This window comes from Varroa destructor, unplaced genomic scaffold (assembly GCF_002443255.2).
Source record: "Varroa destructor unplaced genomic scaffold, Vdes_3.0 BEIS01000002.1, whole genome shotgun sequence".
Lineage (NCBI taxonomy): Eukaryota > Metazoa > Arthropoda > Arachnida > Mesostigmata > Varroidae > Varroa > Varroa destructor.
This window is the reverse complement of record NW_019211455.1, coordinates 40,416,048-40,435,665: the sequence shown is the minus strand read 5'-3', so window position 1 is coordinate 40,435,665 and position 19,618 is coordinate 40,416,048. Positions and strand designations below refer to the sequence as shown.

Below are 19,618 nucleotides of genomic sequence, written 5' to 3'. Positions count from 1 at the left end.
TAGTTTTGGATTTCTTTCTGTTGTAGTCGACGAGCCTTATTTTAGATATAGTGCACTCTAAAAGATTAGAAGTTAGCTAACCGATACAAGGACCTTGAAGGTTCAACAAAATAAGCGATACGGAATGACAAAGACAAATTAAAGCGATATCTGCAAATACAGAGAGTGCTAACCCCCTTGATCATGTGTAGGGGAAGCGATGACGGGAAATAATTTTCGGACCGCATTAGTTGGAACCAGGCAGCCTCAGATCATCGGAACGAAATAACAAATGAGGCCAGATAAACCTATTTTCTAACGAGATGAATAAGAAAAGGCCATAACAGTAAACCACCGCGAAGGACTGGATATGAGAATTAATGTCGACAATTAAGTCATTAACTCAGACAGTGATACAAGTAAGATTGCCTATGACACCGTTGACGGGTCACTAATGGGGTGGGGCCCCATGGGGTCTGTCGGAAGTAACCTGAAGTAGTCTAGCCTGCAGCTGTAATAACGACAATACTAATAATTTAAGCAAAACTAAAATTTGAATAACATTTTCATATGTGGTGTGTGCTACGGCAAATCTCACATATTCTGACAAATCTATGTGCTTCAGCCAATAAGCACTACCAAGGGTAATATACCGTTGCCTATTTCATAGTATTACAAAGTAAATCAGTTCTAGATTTTTTGTGACAGAAAGGTTAAAGGGCTGTCTATTTGTCGGTAGTACATGAGTAGACACTTCATACGGACGTCTAATCTTCACGTAAAGCTTGACCATGAACCAATCGCGAACGTACACCCAAAGTACTCGGAAGATACTTAGATAAGTCCAGCCCAAAATTCAACCCACTTCAATAAGGGAGAGTCCTTGACGCTATGCTGAAGGAGTGATCCCAAGGACGTCAAAGGGAGTTGGTAGAAAGAGTCGATGTTGGTTGTATCTGGAGATAAGCTTGATTTTTTTCTCCATTTATTCCAGCAATTGCAAAAGTCATCAGTGGTTGCGAAATATGAAATATTTCTATATTTTAATGTCAGACATTTGCTTCTGTTGATGTCTGCGTTAATGTTAAATGAGTGGCGTTTCTCGGGTCTGCGAAGTCAGGTGTACTTTTCAAAAAGTTTATCCTCAAATTCACGAATAACTTTCGCGAGTAAGACGGTACTGGTATATGTAGACTCGCTGCAGTATTAGTCAAAGAATTTGACGCATTTAGATTTCGAGCTTCTAGAAGGCCAAAAATTTAGGAAGTACAAAAAGGTTCAAAAGGTCGGAGTATTAACTGTTAAGACCCATCAGAGCGAGCTGAGCAATTATTATAATTAGTAATATAAAATTTTCTATTTGAAAAAACTGCTAATTTCTGCATCGAAATTTCGAGATTAGCAGGAATGTTTTTTATACTATTTTGGTAAATTTTCTGTTGTCCCAATTTCATTCCTATTGTAAGTCATACCCTCGGCTCAGCCGAAAGCTTTCTTCCACTATCTTCAAGTCACGTTACGGCTAGCAAACGCATGGAGCGTCTATCTCAGGCGACCAAGGAAGTGTAAAAATCTCCCTAGGAGCTTTTCTGGTACATTGCGTTGCGGGGCGGGTAATAGCTGATTTTCGCTCATTTTCTGAACACAAGAATCTTGTTTCAGCTACTATGTGGTTGTTTTGCTTTGATCTTAGAAATGATTGGCGTGTTCTCAATGCCAGGAATAGCGGATGAATGCATCAAGGTTACAAGGACCCGGGTCCCAGTTCTGCTCCAACACCCTGTTCGTTAATAGATATATAAATATTACACATCTAAAAGCTTTAGCATATTCGATAGATCCCCTGAATTAGCTTAAAATATTGTGTGTCTTGTATAATAAACCTACAGCAGGTTTACTCGTCCCGTCCTCGTCGTACGTGTGGCTTTTATGCTCAGCCCACTACAACGTCAACGGTTTGGTCAAATAATTTCAAATCTCGGTTCATTCTACCTTTTGTCCTATTTACATTAAGGTAAAGTTTATTATTCCATAGCCTAAACCCAGGTAAGCGTGTTACTTTCAATGTGGTTTGTGCTACAATCGACCAAAAAAATCAACAAAAAAATGTAGAAATAAAGATCCATAGCCTATAACAGGAATTTCATTCCGCTAATTATCACCTATTAGGTAAACGGTACGTGGCATGTTGAACAAAATTGTGCGGCAGTATATATAGTAATGGTTTCATGTTCTGTTTAATTTGTCGTTGACTTCTGGCCGATCCATGACATTACCCTGGTGGGGAATAAGAGCTGACTTTGTGGCAATTCACGAAATAAACTTTGTGATACCGCTGGCTAAACGGAACTGTATGACTTACTGTCCAGTGTTAATGAACATTTTATTATATCTAATTAGAATGGCGTTATGGGTAGTGGTAGTACGAGGTCTTGTTGGTACCACTCTTCCACTATCAGCGCCATATTCGTAATGTTAAAAATGAGGACGTATTGACGATACAATCGATTGCCAATTTGTCTACCTTGTTGTACGGAGAGGGAACCGCTTTTTATAAGAAGGACACTTAACTTATGCCATTCAACGTTCAGAAGCTAAGTCGTGCTGATTTAGTAAGTTGACGGGCTGATCAATTTTCCACTCATTTTTCGGTAAAGATCAGAGCATATTCGTTCTTAATTATCCATATTGTTCTTACTGTGTTTCATTCCATACTGTGTTTACCAAAATAGAAGAACGTCAACTAAAATGCAACCTGCTATGAAGAGACTTATGCTGGCTAATTACTTTTTGCTTGATAAGATGCTTCTTCTATTAAAAAAAAAAACAAATACTAACTATATTAGTGGTACACTTTAATAGCGTTCATAACATACTTCTATTTGTTTTTGTCCCTTTCACCTTGTTAGGCTGATCCTCCGGATTTATTTTTTGTGTCAGCTCGAACTGCCTTCTCCACTCCTAAAAGTGTCCTTGAGTGCCTTCTGCATGAGTTTAATACGCCCCAACCATTTATATATACTTTAAGGGGTTGGTTTATACTGTGGCGCCCTCCAACCTCAAGAGAGCTACCTGACGCACTAAAACCGTTTAAAGTTTTGCGGAAGCTGGGTTTAACTTGAACCGATCTTAGAATGCACTTTGTGTGATAGAAATAATTGCAAAAATCGAACATCAGGCGTATGTAGATTTGTGGATTTATAGTATATTACTATTATCGCCACTTTTATTAACAATATTACCTGTATTTTTAATTCTATTAATTCCCTACAATTATATTCTCGTTTACTCTTCAATTACCTATTATATCAGTGTTACAATAACGGATACATCAATGGATATCATTATGAAAAATAATATAATTATCCTGTTAAAAATGCCCTTTTTCGTACATAATTTCCCGATAACTTAACAGTGTAGACAACATATCCATTGGTCATGCTACTACCGATTCACTCGTATTCAGTGGATGTTATGTCGAGCTTCTAAAACAAGAGCAGTTCTCAGTGAAAATATGCCTGGCCTAACACGCAATAATACTGAACGTAAGCCGACACATGATATCAGGGTCCGGTGCCTCAACCAGACTCAGATATACAAAGGCCCATTTCGTCCTATGTGAAAATTGGTAGACGCCAACCTTTAATACAGACAACTAGAAAATGTCAAGGTCAGAGGTCTCTATCTGTACGTACGCCTGCGACTGTTATGAAAGGACCGATTTAGAACTTAATATCCTTTTCTTGTCTACAAATAGAGCTTTCGCTGGAGTAATTGCACCTTTTTAAAAGTATGCTTTTTATAAGTTGCGTTTTAAACGCCGTACACCTGTAGTGATTTTTATTTATAACAGGTTATAGCAGGCTTGTAATATCTCGTGTATAAATTTCCACAATTTTTGATTGTCCCAATAAGACAGATTTGCTGTTAGAGACAAAAACGACATGAATCTGCGCTGTCTTTGGGTATCAGCTTCCATAAACAGACTGCTCGAGAGCCTTAGGTAAGACTTAGATTTTTACTTAAGTGATTACCCATCTGTTATCGATATTAACTATTGTTGTGGCAAAAGTTTTATCGACCCATTTTAGAGGGCAAACAGCAAATACCTGGACCCTCTTGATGAGAGAGAGTCAAATGCGTTCATTCTACTCATAGACGAGCTGTCCTCCATTTCCACGCATGAACGCCTAGAAAAACATTTATCAGTATTTTTTAAACAATTGTATTTTCACTTGTCTCTCACTGGTATTACTCTTTTTATCCGAAATAGCCGCCGAAGAAATTCGATAATGTTCCACTGAATACCGTGGGTTTAAAAAACACTGCTACCTTAGTGAATAAAACGTTTTTGATAGATAAAGGACTTTTCTAGAAGATACCGGTCTGTTAGCAAATTTCATGCAACGATCCATATCTCCGAATGACACCTCATGAGTTCGATCATGAAAGCGCGGTGGCAATGTTCTTCAAGGAACAGCGCGGGTGTTTCGATGTGGAGTGGCAAAGTTCCAGGCGGTGTATGTTCTTACATCAACGACAAAGCTACATGTATTTGGTATCGCTTTTAGCGGGCTCGAACCCTCTGTTCATCGTGGAACAAACAAGCGGCAGGAAGCAACAAAAAAACTCTGCGAATATTTATAAAGTGACAACATGGAGAACGTCCGTGAAGTTGGGAGAAGTATTCTACACGCGGCACACCAGAAGAACGTATAACTCATGGAGCACTGTAAATGCAGATGTTCTTCTTTTTGATAACAAAATGCAAAGGCTAATTAGCTCTATTCATACGAAATGCTTACATCGATATGTTGATATGATTACACACTATTTGTGACCTTGTCATTTTGGGGGAAATCCATTTTTACATAGTCCAAGTTGGCGGATTGTCGTATTAATAGATTTTTTTTTTTATTAAATCACAATCGTCAACAAAGCAGTGCTCTATCAGTTTCTGACTATCTAGTGAAGAGAAGTGTCACATGGCGGGAAACGTCTTGCACAGCAGTTATTATAACATTGTTATTACATATTATTGATGAGGAAAGAACATTTTTCCTCGCATAATCATCCAGTTGAATTTACGATAGATCACAAAACTGGTTTCTTGAACTTTCTGTGATGAGCATTTGTTTCATAAATAATCAAATAAAAATAAGCACTGCGGATAGAAGTTTATATCATTACCATATATATAGAATCTTGAATCTCTACATATACCGTACATTACAAAAATAGTCTGCTTTCTAAATGAGGTATATTCTCCTGAAGCTTATATGCAACGTCAACCTCACGTCTAGGTCCCAAAATTTTCTGGTAGCATCATAGAATTCGACGATCCTAGTTGGTAGGGTAGTCGTCACCAACTACTATTTCCCACAATTTCTATAATCCTACAACAAAAACTACAATTTCCAGAAATTCAGAGCAGAAATGATGACATATGTTTGATGCAAGTGCTATATCGTTAGTGGCAAAGTCTGTTAAACACTAAAAACATTATCTTTACATGATATTTCGTGCTTAAGTTTAAACGTTTACAGAAGCACTATTGGCGTCTGATTCGCTTTGCAGGATAACAGTAAGTAGATGCTTTGTATGAAACCTTCTGGTGCAGTTTAGTGAAGTAGGGAAACAATCAGAGACGAAATTATTTCTAATAGTGTAAAAAAAATTGATATTCCGGAGGAATGAACGTTTTGGGAGTCCTTCTTTAAATAAAGTTTTAATGGTAACTGATTCGACTAGTTGCAGTTTTACTACGTATGCGGAAATCTGACGAACTCAAAGAAAAATTCGAACTGGCCATAAGCCTAAGGACCCAAAAGTCCATGTGCCTAAAAAAAAGGTAGCGTAAATAATTTAACAAAGAACTGAATGTTAGAATAATCATTGTAACACATAGAGTCGACTCGGTAAACGATAGGTACCTTGTTTCCAAAACAGCCTCTAATAGAATATGATATAAACAAATTTTTATTGCTAGCCTATGAAGGTTATATCACACAAAGAGAAGCCACTCGCTTCTGGTAAATAAGAGTAGTTGTATTGTTCACCTCAGTAATCGAGCTCCTCTAGGAAAAACGACGTCCTTAGGTTACCTGGCCTCATGAGAGGCCTCAAGTGTATTTTGATAGCAATTCGGCTACTACACAGATTACTATTATTACGAGGACTCTAGGACTCGATTTATATATATGGGTATATATGGGATTTATATATATGAATATATATGGGTCTAAGCACAACAGATTCTTTGGTCACTGACTTTAGGCCCAAATTTGTTTTGGATACCTTCAAGTGTTGTTTGTTTTAAATAAAAACGTCATATTTACGATCAGTGTCCGCTGACTACAGGTATATATAAGAAACTGACCTTTATGACAACGAATTGGCGAGCCACCATTAGCGTATTGAACATACTGCAATTGAATTTCAGATTGTGAGGATAAAATAGTTCAGATAAAGAAGATCAAACGATATTCATCGCAAGTGTATCAATAAGAGTATTGATAGAGATTACCAAAACTATACATTTTACGATTAAGTTACCACTTAACACTTGAGTCGGTTAAGTCAATTTGCGGAGATTCTTTTCCATTAAGAGCGTCGCTAGTATCGTACAGTTTGGCACTATGGGTACATAATGTACGAACAATGCCTTTAAGGGGCAGATCCTTCAAATTAAAAACTTGACAACTACATAGGATCCTTGCAGCGCGCCTGGCGGACACTCGATCGGTAAACTCTACTCGTCCATTTGCTTAGCGGTTATGTAACTAGGATACGGTGTCCTTATAAATTAAAACAAAATCATATGATATTTTTATTAGCCGTGAGTGACAAGCTAGCGAAAGCAAAAGTTTATGGTTCATTTATATCTCTTTATTTTTATGTTGTTATTATGCTTATCAGCCTCGTAATATGCTCATGAGCCGCTATAAAATTATGCAAGAATTATTATTGAAGATACGTGATGTTCTGACTTGCGTAACGAAATTTACTAACAGCAACCACTTAAGCTAAAATTGCTGAAGTTAAGCGAAGTAATGAGGCAAAATGTTTACCTTCAATAAATCCACATAGTAAGTTCAGAGTTATCACGGTCCATTGCAAAATGGTGTTCTCTGTCGTAGAACGCTGCACCTATGAGTCTTTCTCTAAATGTTGCACTTGCAAACTGATTAAAAAAACTACGAAGGCAGAATAGACTCCGCCGAACCTAGACCTTATTTGTTGGGGCTTGAACCCTTTTATTCACAATGAACGAAACTGGCTAGTAGACTACCCCCGACGCCTTTGCACAAGTACCCACAACCTCTACTTAACGATAGACGTTTTTTGTAATGTGGTGAGGAGATCCGGGGGAACCCTAAATCGGTTGAGGGCAAACAGTTTATTACAATCCACTAATTTTATAACGACACAAAATATAGTGGTGCTCATGTCTGTCACTATGTGCTATGGCCTTCTCAGACGATACCACAAAGCCACAGGGTCTGGTTCATTCTGTGCCAGCCAGGATTGCCTTTTCGACACTGCAATCTTTCAGGCCAGTTTGAAGTAGGTTGACCCTGATGAGATCATGGCGAGGTTATCAGGACACCGTGGCGAAGTCTTCATATTAGAACTGACTAGGAAAACAAACAGAAGTCGAGATTAACGAGGAAAGAAAGAATTGCGGGAAATATTTTGGGCATACACATAACCAGTACAGGACGGCACATCGGTATTACGGGCAGTGGCATGCTTGTGCTACTATGGCGAGGCACAGAACCTCTCAATATCGAGCTCAACGTATTGAAAGAGGATGTTCAATGTCGTTCCAAGGTCCCGATCCCGAGTCAGATGAAATGAAACCATTAAAAAAAATAATAAAGAAGTAATTGAGTTATGTAATCGGACATGGGTAAATAGCGTACGAGATAGCTTAAGATAGAAAACTATCGTAGCTTAAGTTACTCCAGCAAACTAATGCATTGAAGGCAAAAATTATATGCGTTACAGTTACGTATAGCAGATAGAAATTAATTTTTTATACGTGTAGCTCACCTTACACGAAAGATATCAACAGAAGTAGCAAAAATATTTTACTAATACATTATGCAGCTAACGAAAGACAATCGTAATGTACTCGAACTAAAAATTGTACGCTATTCGTTGAATAGCGTGTGAATATCGCTGGTTCAGATATTCTGAAAAAAATGTAAAAAAACGTACATTTTATAGTTAGTGTAAATAAGTGTAGCTAAAAATAGACAGACGTTTGACGAAGACAAAAGGTCTTCGTCAGAATAAAAGCTGAACTGAAGCGCAGTCAGTGAAGATCTACTTCACTGCGCGATTACTTCATGTCGTAGCGGAACCGATCATCACTGAGTGCTTGCAAACGATATGTTGAAATATATAATGCTGTATGCGTCCTTTATATCTGCCTGCCTATAAAGACATTTAATTTTATTCAGTACTATAACCGCTATCCTGGTCAGCCTTACGCAGGAAACTTATCATGTATTCAATCGCTTTGGTCCTATATAACTGCCTAACCTTATTAAGCCAGGGTAAAATATTGGACCCGAACCTGGCATCAAATACAGAATGTTATAAAACGTCAGAAGCCGATGCCCTGAACATATGTCCGCCTAAATTGATAAACGACCTTTGTGCTGACTATGTCGGTTATATACGAACGTTTCTATGCGAAACTAAGAGATCTCCATGCGCCGACGTGAACGGGATAGCGTCAGTTCAATTGACGATGTGGTTTAATCCAGATAATCCCAATGAATTCAGGTGATAGGAAATCCGTACCCGGATTTTGCACTTCAACGAGCCTGAGGCAGCCAAAAAGAAAAAAAACAGTTAAGTGAACCTCGTAGTACTGGCAAATAAACATTGAGAAACTACTGCGATGTTTGCCGTGTTTCACGCGCCTTATGACCTCCAAAAAAACACAGAGAAACTTGTACTCACAACTGAATTATTGTCCAAATCATCAACAAAGGAATAGCGTTTCCTCTAAACACGGCTCTACGTTTGGCGCTCTAAACCCCCTAGTCGCACACTGCAAGAGAAAGAAAAAAAAAATGTATTTAGCTGCTATACAAACAGCGAAAAATGAACGCGAATTGTTTTCTTTCGCCTTTTTAGGTATCAAATTAACATGTCCTAAAACGTTAACACTAATCGTTATGTTATCGCCTTGGACAGATCTGTCACTTGCAAGCCTCTCGTGTGCTGTGTCTGTGTGACCATGAAGACAATCAAGCCTAACCCTAACGTCTTTAAGTATTTCCTCAAGTAAGACCATCATAATTAATATTGTAGACAGCGATACATGTGTAGAGTCGTGCGTTGTTTCCTCGGTTCGGAAAGCGCCATCGACATCGACCGACCGACTGACTGACCGGCAGTCGCACAATCGAATCCCTGCCTGATTTGGGACCGTTTACTCCGAAGTCGGTTATCATCGATAGGCCTTCGGCTCATCGTTGTGAGATTTAGTGCGTGATATGTAGGCTGGAATGTTAGCTGGACGAAATCAAAATAGCACATGAGGTTCTTGTTCTGTCGAGGGAATGTATTCTGTCAGGCCATCCAGCTTTAGCCAAGGTATATGTCAGACAAGAGCGATTATCTTGCCACATGCTCTTACAAGAGTATGAAGATTGCTCTTCCTCTCGAATAAGGCAGCTCTGCTTAATTTAAACCTCCAATATCCCATTATGGTCGACGCATCGGAATGATCGAAGCTAGCCTTTTCAGATGCACTGTCTAGTCATCCCTTTGTTACGTCATCGTTGTAAGTAAAAGCCTTTACGAGTCGAAGAAATCCAGCTGCTGTGTGGAATAAAGGGCCGCGATGCGAGTCACTTGTTTAATAAAAGGCAATGTCAGAATGCTGAAGTGGTATAAGCCATAGTGCATTGAGTTGTGGATGTAGCAGAGCTAAATATTGGCTGTGTATCGCAAAGGATACCTGTGTCCGTGCAGAGTTTTCAAAGGTAGGGATTGAATCCTTAATGTACCGCCGTAACAGAAGCATGTAATGTTCGTTTTTTTTTATGTCTAAATCTTTTACGTCAGTTATCACAACGTCCGCCGACCTAGCTGGTTAGTTGGCGACGACAATCTATCAACCAATTTGAAGTGCGAACGATCATTTACATCGGCAAAAATCGTAATTTTTCCATACAATAAATATACAAAAAATAACTTTTTTTTTTTTTTTTTTTATAATTACAATAATAAATACATTGAAACTCAGGCTATTAGTCAAATCGCTGATTAAAGACATTGCTTTATCCATGTATTGCGACAAAAGACAGTTTACCCCATCTTGTGCAGTACAAATATTAGAAAAGGATAGTATTTTCCATTAACATATGAGGCTGTTAACGACCTTCTTGTTTTCGAATCATGCAAGCTCTTCGTATCATAATAGGAAATATTGCCATTAAACAGTACTAGCAGCTGTACTGGATATATCACCACGATTATTATTATAAGAATCATTAGAGTTACCCTAAGTGATACGCGCGAATCGGTAACGTTTGAAAAAAACGCAAGGTCCTCATTATCAATACTCGTAAAACGCATAAAAATAAAAAATCAATTGTGTAAACGCCACATATTCAACATATGTATCACGCACATGTCAGATTTACATAATACAGGCTACAAAATACTCCAGTGTCGAAGCGTTACGAGCTCGATTACTTCAAGTCCAAAGGCAAACCTCTAATTAATCGCACAGGCGATTTTGCTCTGTTGTCATGTTCGACTGCTGAGTCACGGACCGCCTGATTAAGCTAGCTGATCATGAGGTTTTCTTGATAAAAGGCTACTTATAAAATTTAGGTTGCGTCCCGTACATGTATATTACTGACTCTAGAGGGTAGACCCATTTTTAAGGTGCAAATTTTCCAAGCTTTTATGTGTATATGCACAAATGTATATAATATAATCGACTGAGTTTGTTGTTAAAAAGGAGATAATCGAATATAGAAAACCTATACTGAAGGCCGCATTCAGCGATATATGAGCAAATCTGAAAAGGAAACTCCAACTGAATTCAGATAGCCGGCCTTCGTGTCGCTAAATCCCCCCAAAGATCACATGATGAAAGAGCTCCTATATAAAACCAAGCTTATTTGTAAATACACATACGTGTTCATTACGCTAATAACTCAGGTTACATAGCGTATCGTTTTAGCATTAATTTCTTAACACCTCCTTATGCTGTGGGTTGTCTGCGTCTTTTTTCAGTAACGCCTTTTTCTCTCGCTATTTTGCTTGCGTTTTACAGACATCGTCGGATCTATATACTGGAAGCGGTGAATCGACAGGCGGAACGGAGCCCCAGACCATGTAGAACTGCGACCCATGTCAGCACAGATTTACATACATATGTACGCACCCTGACGAACCGTTGTAATCTATTGCATGTTAGCTGAGCGATCAGAGCTGAAGAGAAGAAAGACGCCGGTTCAATTCGTGCACTGCTACCTGTAATTGAACTTTTTTGGCTAAAGCGCACGGACCCAACCGTCCTGTAAGGTTAGGCTTGCTTCGATCCAGTCCCTTATCCTACATGATCGATTTTCACCCCCCGAAAATGATAGTGTTTGGCTGATCGTCACGTTTACATTAGTCCTCTCTACTAAGTAACCGATAAATTGACGCGGATGCTGGTCTTAGCGGTAACCAGCTCTTGTCGCCAGTTTCCGGATTCAGGTATCGAGAGGAAACCCTGCAACGTAGAAACTATCAATATCAAAACAGATGTCCTCTGATTTGTGGTGAAAGCGGCTTATCGCTGCATACTCAGCAAAAAAGAATTTTTTGCTACTGCAAGTAAAGGACCGCGCAAGTAATTAGCATGCTAAAAATTCTCAGCTTGTAAAGCGGAAAAAGCTTCTAAAAAAAACAAGAAAAAATACAGCTAAATAGTACACTGAGGACCTGGCGGCACTGTTTATGGTTCTTAACAGAGGAAGCAGTCACATTCCTCCCGCTTAATTTACCGAAATTAATAGTACTGGGAAGTAACATCGAACAAAAAATTCATTTTTTGATATTCCCGTCTCCGAGCATACGCGGGCAGGCCGACTTTCTGTCTTATATACATTCACACACACGTACGCGTGCGAAACACGTAAAGAAAACATGAGTCGTCACTTCCGAATGACGTCCTCCACGGAGACGGAATACGATACGGGAGACTTCCCGCCGCCGTACCAAGCCAGGCAGTTCTCTGGCGCTGACGACTGCTATGACGAGGAAGAAATGGTTTCACCTCCTGAATGTCTTGGAAGTGGGCGTGATAGTGGCAACAGTCCTTCCCGAGATTTCTATGCGCTATCACCTACAGGCCATCCACAGCACTCACAGCATCAGCATTTACCTTCAGCTTCATCGCTGCGCACTCCAGACCGAGAGACCGAGAATCACCTGTCCAGCTATGCTAGTCCGAATCTACCGCCTTCGGAAGCTTTTCAGCCCTACAACGCCATACGGCGACCTCGCTCAGCCAGTATACCGTTCGTATTAGATAGTGGCCACGACGGTCGGCCAACGTCATCTGCATCGCACCGCGTTGACCGCACACTAACTGAACAAGATTCAGATGCGGCGCCAATGAACTGTTACGTTACACATGAGCTCCGTGAAGACCGGGAGAGGGAACGTGACAGAAATAGTAGAGAAGTGGACCCCGATTATCGAACCTTTGAAAGTCGCGATGGCAGCGATCGAGGCGGTATTGATGATTCCCGAGGTGATGAAGGAATGGCCCTCGCCGCATGCCCTTACGCTGTCCCACACACTGTGGACAGCCCTGATTCCCCGTCGGGTCGGGTTTGCCGACCAAGGTCTAGGACTCTCGAGGGCCTCTTCGCCAGCCGCCACAATCGCTCACAGTCGTACCGTAGTAGCTCTGCTCGTTCGGAGACGTCTGACGCTTACGACGATTTCGGGACCGAGTTCTTTCGTCCGCGCGTGTCAACGATGCCCTCATCTGGGAATGAGTCCAGCCCGCAGGGCGATGAAGGACAGTTTTACGTGGCGAGAAACTTTCAACACAACGAAAAAGGCGAGATCGTCAACCGTGGCGATTGCTATCGGGAAGGTTCACGAAGCAATACGTCGGTCTGCTCAAGCTCATCGAACAAATCGTCGCCGATTGGGGTCGTAGCAGGAGAAGGAAAACCACCGCTTCGGGTTATCATGCTCGGAGGTGTAGGCGTAGGGAAGTCGTCTCTGGTCGCGCAGTTCATGTCGTCTGAATTTGTCAATTCTGATGACTACTCATGTGGTAAGTAATTAGGTTCTGTTGACATTTGAGCTATTTAAAATTAGCCCGAAACGTCACAGACGCTCTCTCAATATGCGTCATAATAGTAGCTTAGAAGTACCTATATATGGCATAAATGATCTATTTTGTGACAGCGAATTCTTAAGGCAAAGCAGGGACGGCTTCATTTCGCCAGTGAAGTATTTTCTAAGGGATAAATTAGTGTTATCACCACGCATGTGAAGTTAATGGTCGAGTAACTTAATCATATGCTGACATCTCAATAGCAAAGGTAAAAATACGTTTGAGGTCATATTTTTCCACCGACTTTATATACTATTATGGCTACGCATTGTTTTCTTTCGTTAGTAAAATTACGGATTATTTTCAATTAAATATAAAATTCAATGTATAGCATCTGAAAATGGTGAATGTTAAAGGAAAAAATGCATTATAACGTTTACCATATTGAGGACTTCTTATATGCTTTTTCCGGTGACCTATGCTGGTTGCTGGCGCAAAGCCGCCCCTGCTCGATTTTGTATCTTCTAGCTGAACATAAAAAAACAATTTACAAATCGCTGGACATGACTGGTCATGCGACTGTCCACGTAAAACGACAGTTTTATGTGTTTTCCACCAGGGAAACTCGTTTAGTTGTCGAAGTTCAGACAACACAATGCTACTACCTAGCAATTCTAGTTATAGAACACGTAATAACAATATCCGATAAACGCGTGGATCAATTAAACCCTTCTTTACGCAGAAAAAAAATAAGAATTAATTAAGCCTCTCTCAAAAAAGTTTCGCGATGTCGTATTTGTGTCCACTGAATGTGTATTTTAACTATTTAGGCGTTGCGTCGACATTTGCCTATCTACTTCAAGTTAAAACTGTTTCTACGAATGGCGGGAATTTTTAGGCGGAAAAAAATGCGGTGAAATAGAACAGCTGTTCATCTGATATTGAACTGATAGAATCTTTTTTATATGGAAAAAAAACGCTGTTGTACCTATTTAATAGTGACCGTGTAAAAATTATGTTGCAAAGTTTAAGATAATATAATTTAAAACTTTTAGCATAATATAATCAATACCTAAATCATACTAGGAAAGGAAAGCTTTTTTCTTCTCTTTAAATTTTTACCTTTATTTTTCTACTAATTATAGGTAGAAAGCCATGACAACCCTGAGACTACTTCGTATGATAGTTTCCCTTGACACCTACGCGTCCGACTTAATGTTTGAATTTTAATGGCCTGGATAAACTGGGTTATGGTCGCGTAAAACTAATCAAATTGCCTAATTATACCATGCGCTCTTGATAAAAAATCACGATGCGCCTTAATAATGACAACACATAATGGTCACTAAAAACGAGAAATTGTAAGCTTCGTTGTTTAGTGCGATAAAGACAGAATATTCTAGTTGGCTTCATTATGAATTGAGGACAATCTGTCGGCAATCATGAACCTCATCATGAATAATTCTAACATTTATCGGCTTCATACAAATCCCCTATGGCGTATGAATGCCGCTTACACTCGATATGGGAACAACGGTTTCGTCTACAAAGCTTACCTTGCTTCTATTATAAATTGCTACAGGCAGTTGAATTAAAAGGTTAACGGTATTTCTGCCGCTCCAGGGTAAACAGCGCCGAACGTACCGTCGCTGGCCTTTATCACAACCTCACGCGACGTCAGCCAAAACGCTGATTTAGATTTCTGTTTACTAGGGCACACTTGCTGAAGTAGTCGCACTCGTAGTTGAGATGAAACTTCATTAGAGCAAATCATAGGTAAGCACAAGGACAAAGGTTATGAGCTACTTTTTAGGACATTACCAGGTCACGATCCAACAGAATCGTCTCGACGTTCGTTGATTACTATTGTTCTAGTGAATCAAACGTCTACTACTTTCTACCACGTTCTACTTGTCGTGAAACTTAGCGCCGTTTGTCTGCAGACATAGCGATAATCGGAGATAACACTTAAAATAGACGTAACAAACGACCTGAACTGAAAAAGGGTTCGTAGTTAGGAGCTGTACATTTGTTTTAGTATCAGCGGTTACTAGCGATTTTATCTACAACACCGTTGTTAGTTGCCGCAATAAAATCGTTCTCGTCAGTGTATCTTCATGTAGAATTGGTATTGCTAGTACGTTAGTACGACGGAAATCAAGAGAACTGTAGATCAACTTTCATATAGAGGCTATTTGCTGGAGTATTCCCAAGACTAACATTTGATAGCTGAAGGGCAGCTTTTAGTGTACATGATTGAATTAAAGCAGAGTCTTCACTTACATCTCTAGGCCAGTTATTGTAAACACAACGAACGGATGGACCAGTGCCTAGATTAGAGTAAACAACGTTATGTACTAGGTGCGCGATCAATCATATGCAACTACCGCAAGGTGGCCTTCGAGATATAATGTACACGTGGTTGTTCAGAGGTAGTGGTCTACCTAGAATCATCTCACAAACAATACATCGGTGGAACCTTGTACACCTGCAAACAATGCAGTTCGGGAACAAACGTCTGGCGATAATGGAAATTTTCCACCTAATATACGAAAGTGACATTTTTGGTGCGTAGGTGTAAGTGTATGTTCGTGAACTAAACGGGTTTGAAATTTTCGTATATAGATTTGAACACTTATTTATTTAGAAGTGAGCTTCCCGTCGAAATCTGGTGACTATATGGCACACACCAACATAGCAAACCGATATGGTCACTCCAATATGGTTCAGATTCTCGTATGTCCTAAAAAACCCTATAAGGTCCTTAAGTTGTTTGCTTACTTATACGCCTTACCACCGCTTTTTTCTTTTCGTCAATATAATATGTTAAATAAAGCTGGAAAGCCAGCTTCCGGTAGAATTTTTCCACATACAGAATTGCCAGTTCGTATATATATATATATATATATATATATATATATATATAGAGTGGCAAGGAAACAGTATTTCACAACTTTTCCAAATCGTCCTCAGATGAAACGTGCTATAATGGTTATAATGTTACTATTAGCCATATACATATATGTCTCTTTCATTTGCGACGTGACAAAAGATGAAACAAAATAACGGACGATAATCAGCTTGGGCTGAAACACATTACGCTAACATGATTTGTCCCATATTAATTCGCGATGCGACAAAAGGTACCAAATATAGGCCTAACTGTGGTGCCTGCAAGGAAAATAAATCTATTTATATATACTATACGCGACAACTATCCTGATACCCTATGCAAATCACACGACGTACAAAAAAACCTACTCCATCGTGTCCTATGATCCTTGAAGCATTTGGACCTAAATATTCTGCTATTCGGTATGGAGCCGGATATTGGCGGAGCATTGTTCACTCAAAAACTATCACTTGGCATTCAAACACGTATTGCGCGCTGTTTTTTTTTTTACCACAGATAACATAGTAAATGTTCTTGTTAATATTAATGTAAATATCCATTAAAATATGAGCATGTATGTATACGTGCCTACGTATGAGGAGAGCAGTAACCGACGCTTTTGTCATAACTAACTAAGCCAGAAAGGACATTTACTTCAATGATAGCTTCTGGTGATAGCTGACTTAGATTTTTTTACTTTCAGTATTCCCTAAATCTTCAGCCGCTATTGAAAAAAACAACGTTTCATATACAAACTTTTATCTAATAGCGTATTGTCATTACCCTTAATCGGCCAGCTGTTTTATGTTAAATCAACGTGAGTAACGTAAAAGTGACGTCCGTGAGAACTTGTTCGACACTATTGAACAGAAATACGGAACTCAATCTAAATCATTCTGTTAGATCTATTTTATTTATGTAGCAAAGGCATTTTTTGACGTATTAATGTCTAGTTCGGGCTACATTTTAATAGCACAAAAATGATAATAAAACGAAAAGTCTTCGCCATTTTCAAGATGATGGCGCATCGCAGGCCGCACAAACGAGATGCGGCATCATCTATCAACCGCTTTCGGGCCTATCACTGAGTTCTAAAATTTATTATCTGCAAAAAGGGCCTGTTGTTTTTTTCTTATTTCTCCCAGCAGATGTGACCATTCTAGCGAAGGGCGAAGTCGCGTTGCGTCATCTATATCACTTTATACAGCTGTGATATAACTTATTTAAAGTTACGCCGAATGCGAGTTAACTTTCTAATTCCAAAGCCGCAATACCTAAAGCTCCTCGATTTGATTACTTATAATACTATAAATGTATTTTTGTTGGTCTACTGCGTTCGTACGTTACGTGACTTACAATTTTGTCTGAAAAGTTCTAGTTCTTACAACAAAGCTAACGAAAAATAGATCAAAAATATCAGCGAAACAGCGGTTGTTGCTTGTCACGAGCTGAATTAGGGCCATATGCGTAGGTTTTAATATGACGGTATCGCTGGGACGCCTGAGACAAATATAAGAAATGAACCAGAAGACGGAACACTAGAAAACTAATTACGATCTGTCACGGTCGTATGAAATCTACTATTTTAACGACACTGAAACCATGACTAAATTTAATCACTCTAAATTTCTTTCAGAAACTAACCCGACCCAGAACGAACAAATAACTCGCATTGTCGTAATTAACAATTAATAAACTTGACTAGAATTTTCGTAGACGGGAGGCAAGGAGCAGTAGTTAATATAAAACCCCTCCTGAGTTATACACGAAAATGAGCCTTCCAAATGTAGTTAATAGTCCTATATCGAATTTTAGTTATAACCTTTACAATTTAATCGCAATTTTTATGTGGACAAGTAGTAAGGAGTCGTCTAAAAGGTAAAGATCTACTGGACGTTTCTATATAATAAAAAGGGATGGTCGCCACCAGAAATCGGTGCATGTTAGGTCGGCGCGCTGTAAACTAAATGATCCTGAAGATAATGACGCGTCATTAAAAATAGGTCGTACGTTGTCTGACCCAACGGTACTGCTTGAATAAGTTACCCAATAGAATTCTGCCCACTTGCGAGTTCAGTTCTCTGCTGTGTAATTGGGAATACAAAAATAAGAAGAATCTTTGGGGTGCAATAAAAACTGCCGCTGAGTCTATGGTTCTATTCATCCATATTCCAAAAGGGTCCAATCACAATCGGGTTAAAATTCCCCCAAGCTTGACCTAGTTTAGTTTTAGTCGGCGTTTGTTGGTACAATGAATCTCTTCCGAACGCCAAGCGAATTTCGGCGACTGTCTAAATCTACAAACAAAATGCCCTTTCGAGGACGACGAAGCCTTAGGGCACGGACCACGTAATTCTTTTCGATAATATGCGCATTAATGGTGTATCAGGTCGCTGACCTTTACAGCTGTCTCCGGGTTGGAATAGATTAACGTTAGATTGCCCAACTATGGCATTTGATTGAGAATTACAAATTGCGGAAAAATTGTGCGGAGACTGCAAGTTTACAGTACCTGCAATGCCGTGGGAACTTTTTATGTCTTTCGTACGAGCCACTCTGGGAGCACTTTTTGTTATCATCGCAGCGTCCCGATAATCCTGATGATAGGATGATTTCGTAGATTCGGCAACTATTACACACACAACATGTAGGATCTGCTACACTGATTAGAAGCTAGAAGATCTTTGCTAGTAGTTTGCTTTCCGCTATAGACAGGATCTGCATATAAGTCGCGCGAATGTCATCGCTACAGCCGTAAATAGGACTAGAAAGGTCGTTTTAGTCAGGAAACAGCCTTGCGATAATTGACGTCGCTGTTAAGAGCTGAGCTCAAGCGTTGGTGACGCTCGCCGACGTTATCACCCTTATGACGTATACCGAAATGAGGCAGAGCTATACTTTTAGCTAGGTTAGTCAAATCTGTATATACAGGGCAGTTCAGAGGTCTCTGAGTGGTTTAAAAAAATCGTTGTAAAATAGCGGAAGATACGCAAATAATTGCTACAAATAGAAAGATTCAGCTGTGCAACATATATTCAATAAAGACACCTTGTTATGTCTACTGTATCCTTGTACTACTATGTGACTATGGTACTATGTACCATCATATGTATATAGAGTATGATAGTTACAACAATGACGACTGTCATCATTAAAGTGATTTTATCGATTAATATTAAGGAACAATCAAGTACGCTTAGGAATGGTGCTGGCGCCTTACAAATCTATGCTATACCACTTGAGTTAAATCAATCATTTGTGTGTCTTCTGTTATTTTAAAATTACAACTGTCTAAACACTTTATAGATATTTACTATGTAGGTGATAGATGAAGAACGAAATATAGACCACGGCCCAGATAGACATCAGCAACTTGCTGGGTTGTTGTATTAGGTCATGTACTTGAATTTATTTGTAAGCCGCAT

At 39.4% G+C, this 19,618-nt stretch overlaps 1 protein-coding gene across 8 annotated transcripts in view; it reads left to right on the top strand.

Moving 5' to 3' along the window:
• LOC111244704 (uncharacterized) overlaps nucleotides 1-19,618 on the top strand; it is a 66,191-nt gene that overhangs the window by 23,753 nt on the left and 22,820 nt on the right. For 7 of the 8 annotated variants that reach the window (XM_022792046.2, XM_086979657.1, XM_022792041.2 and 4 more), the window contains one exon: nucleotides 11,291-13,297. In XM_022792046.2, coding sequence (XP_022647781.1) covers nucleotides 12,151-13,297 — 1,147 coding nt within the window. In that variant the 5' untranslated portion in view covers nucleotides 11,291-12,150. Of the gene's footprint in view, nucleotides 1-11,271; nucleotides 13,298-19,618 lie in introns of those variants that run through there. The other variant, XM_086979656.1, reaches the window with a different exon arrangement.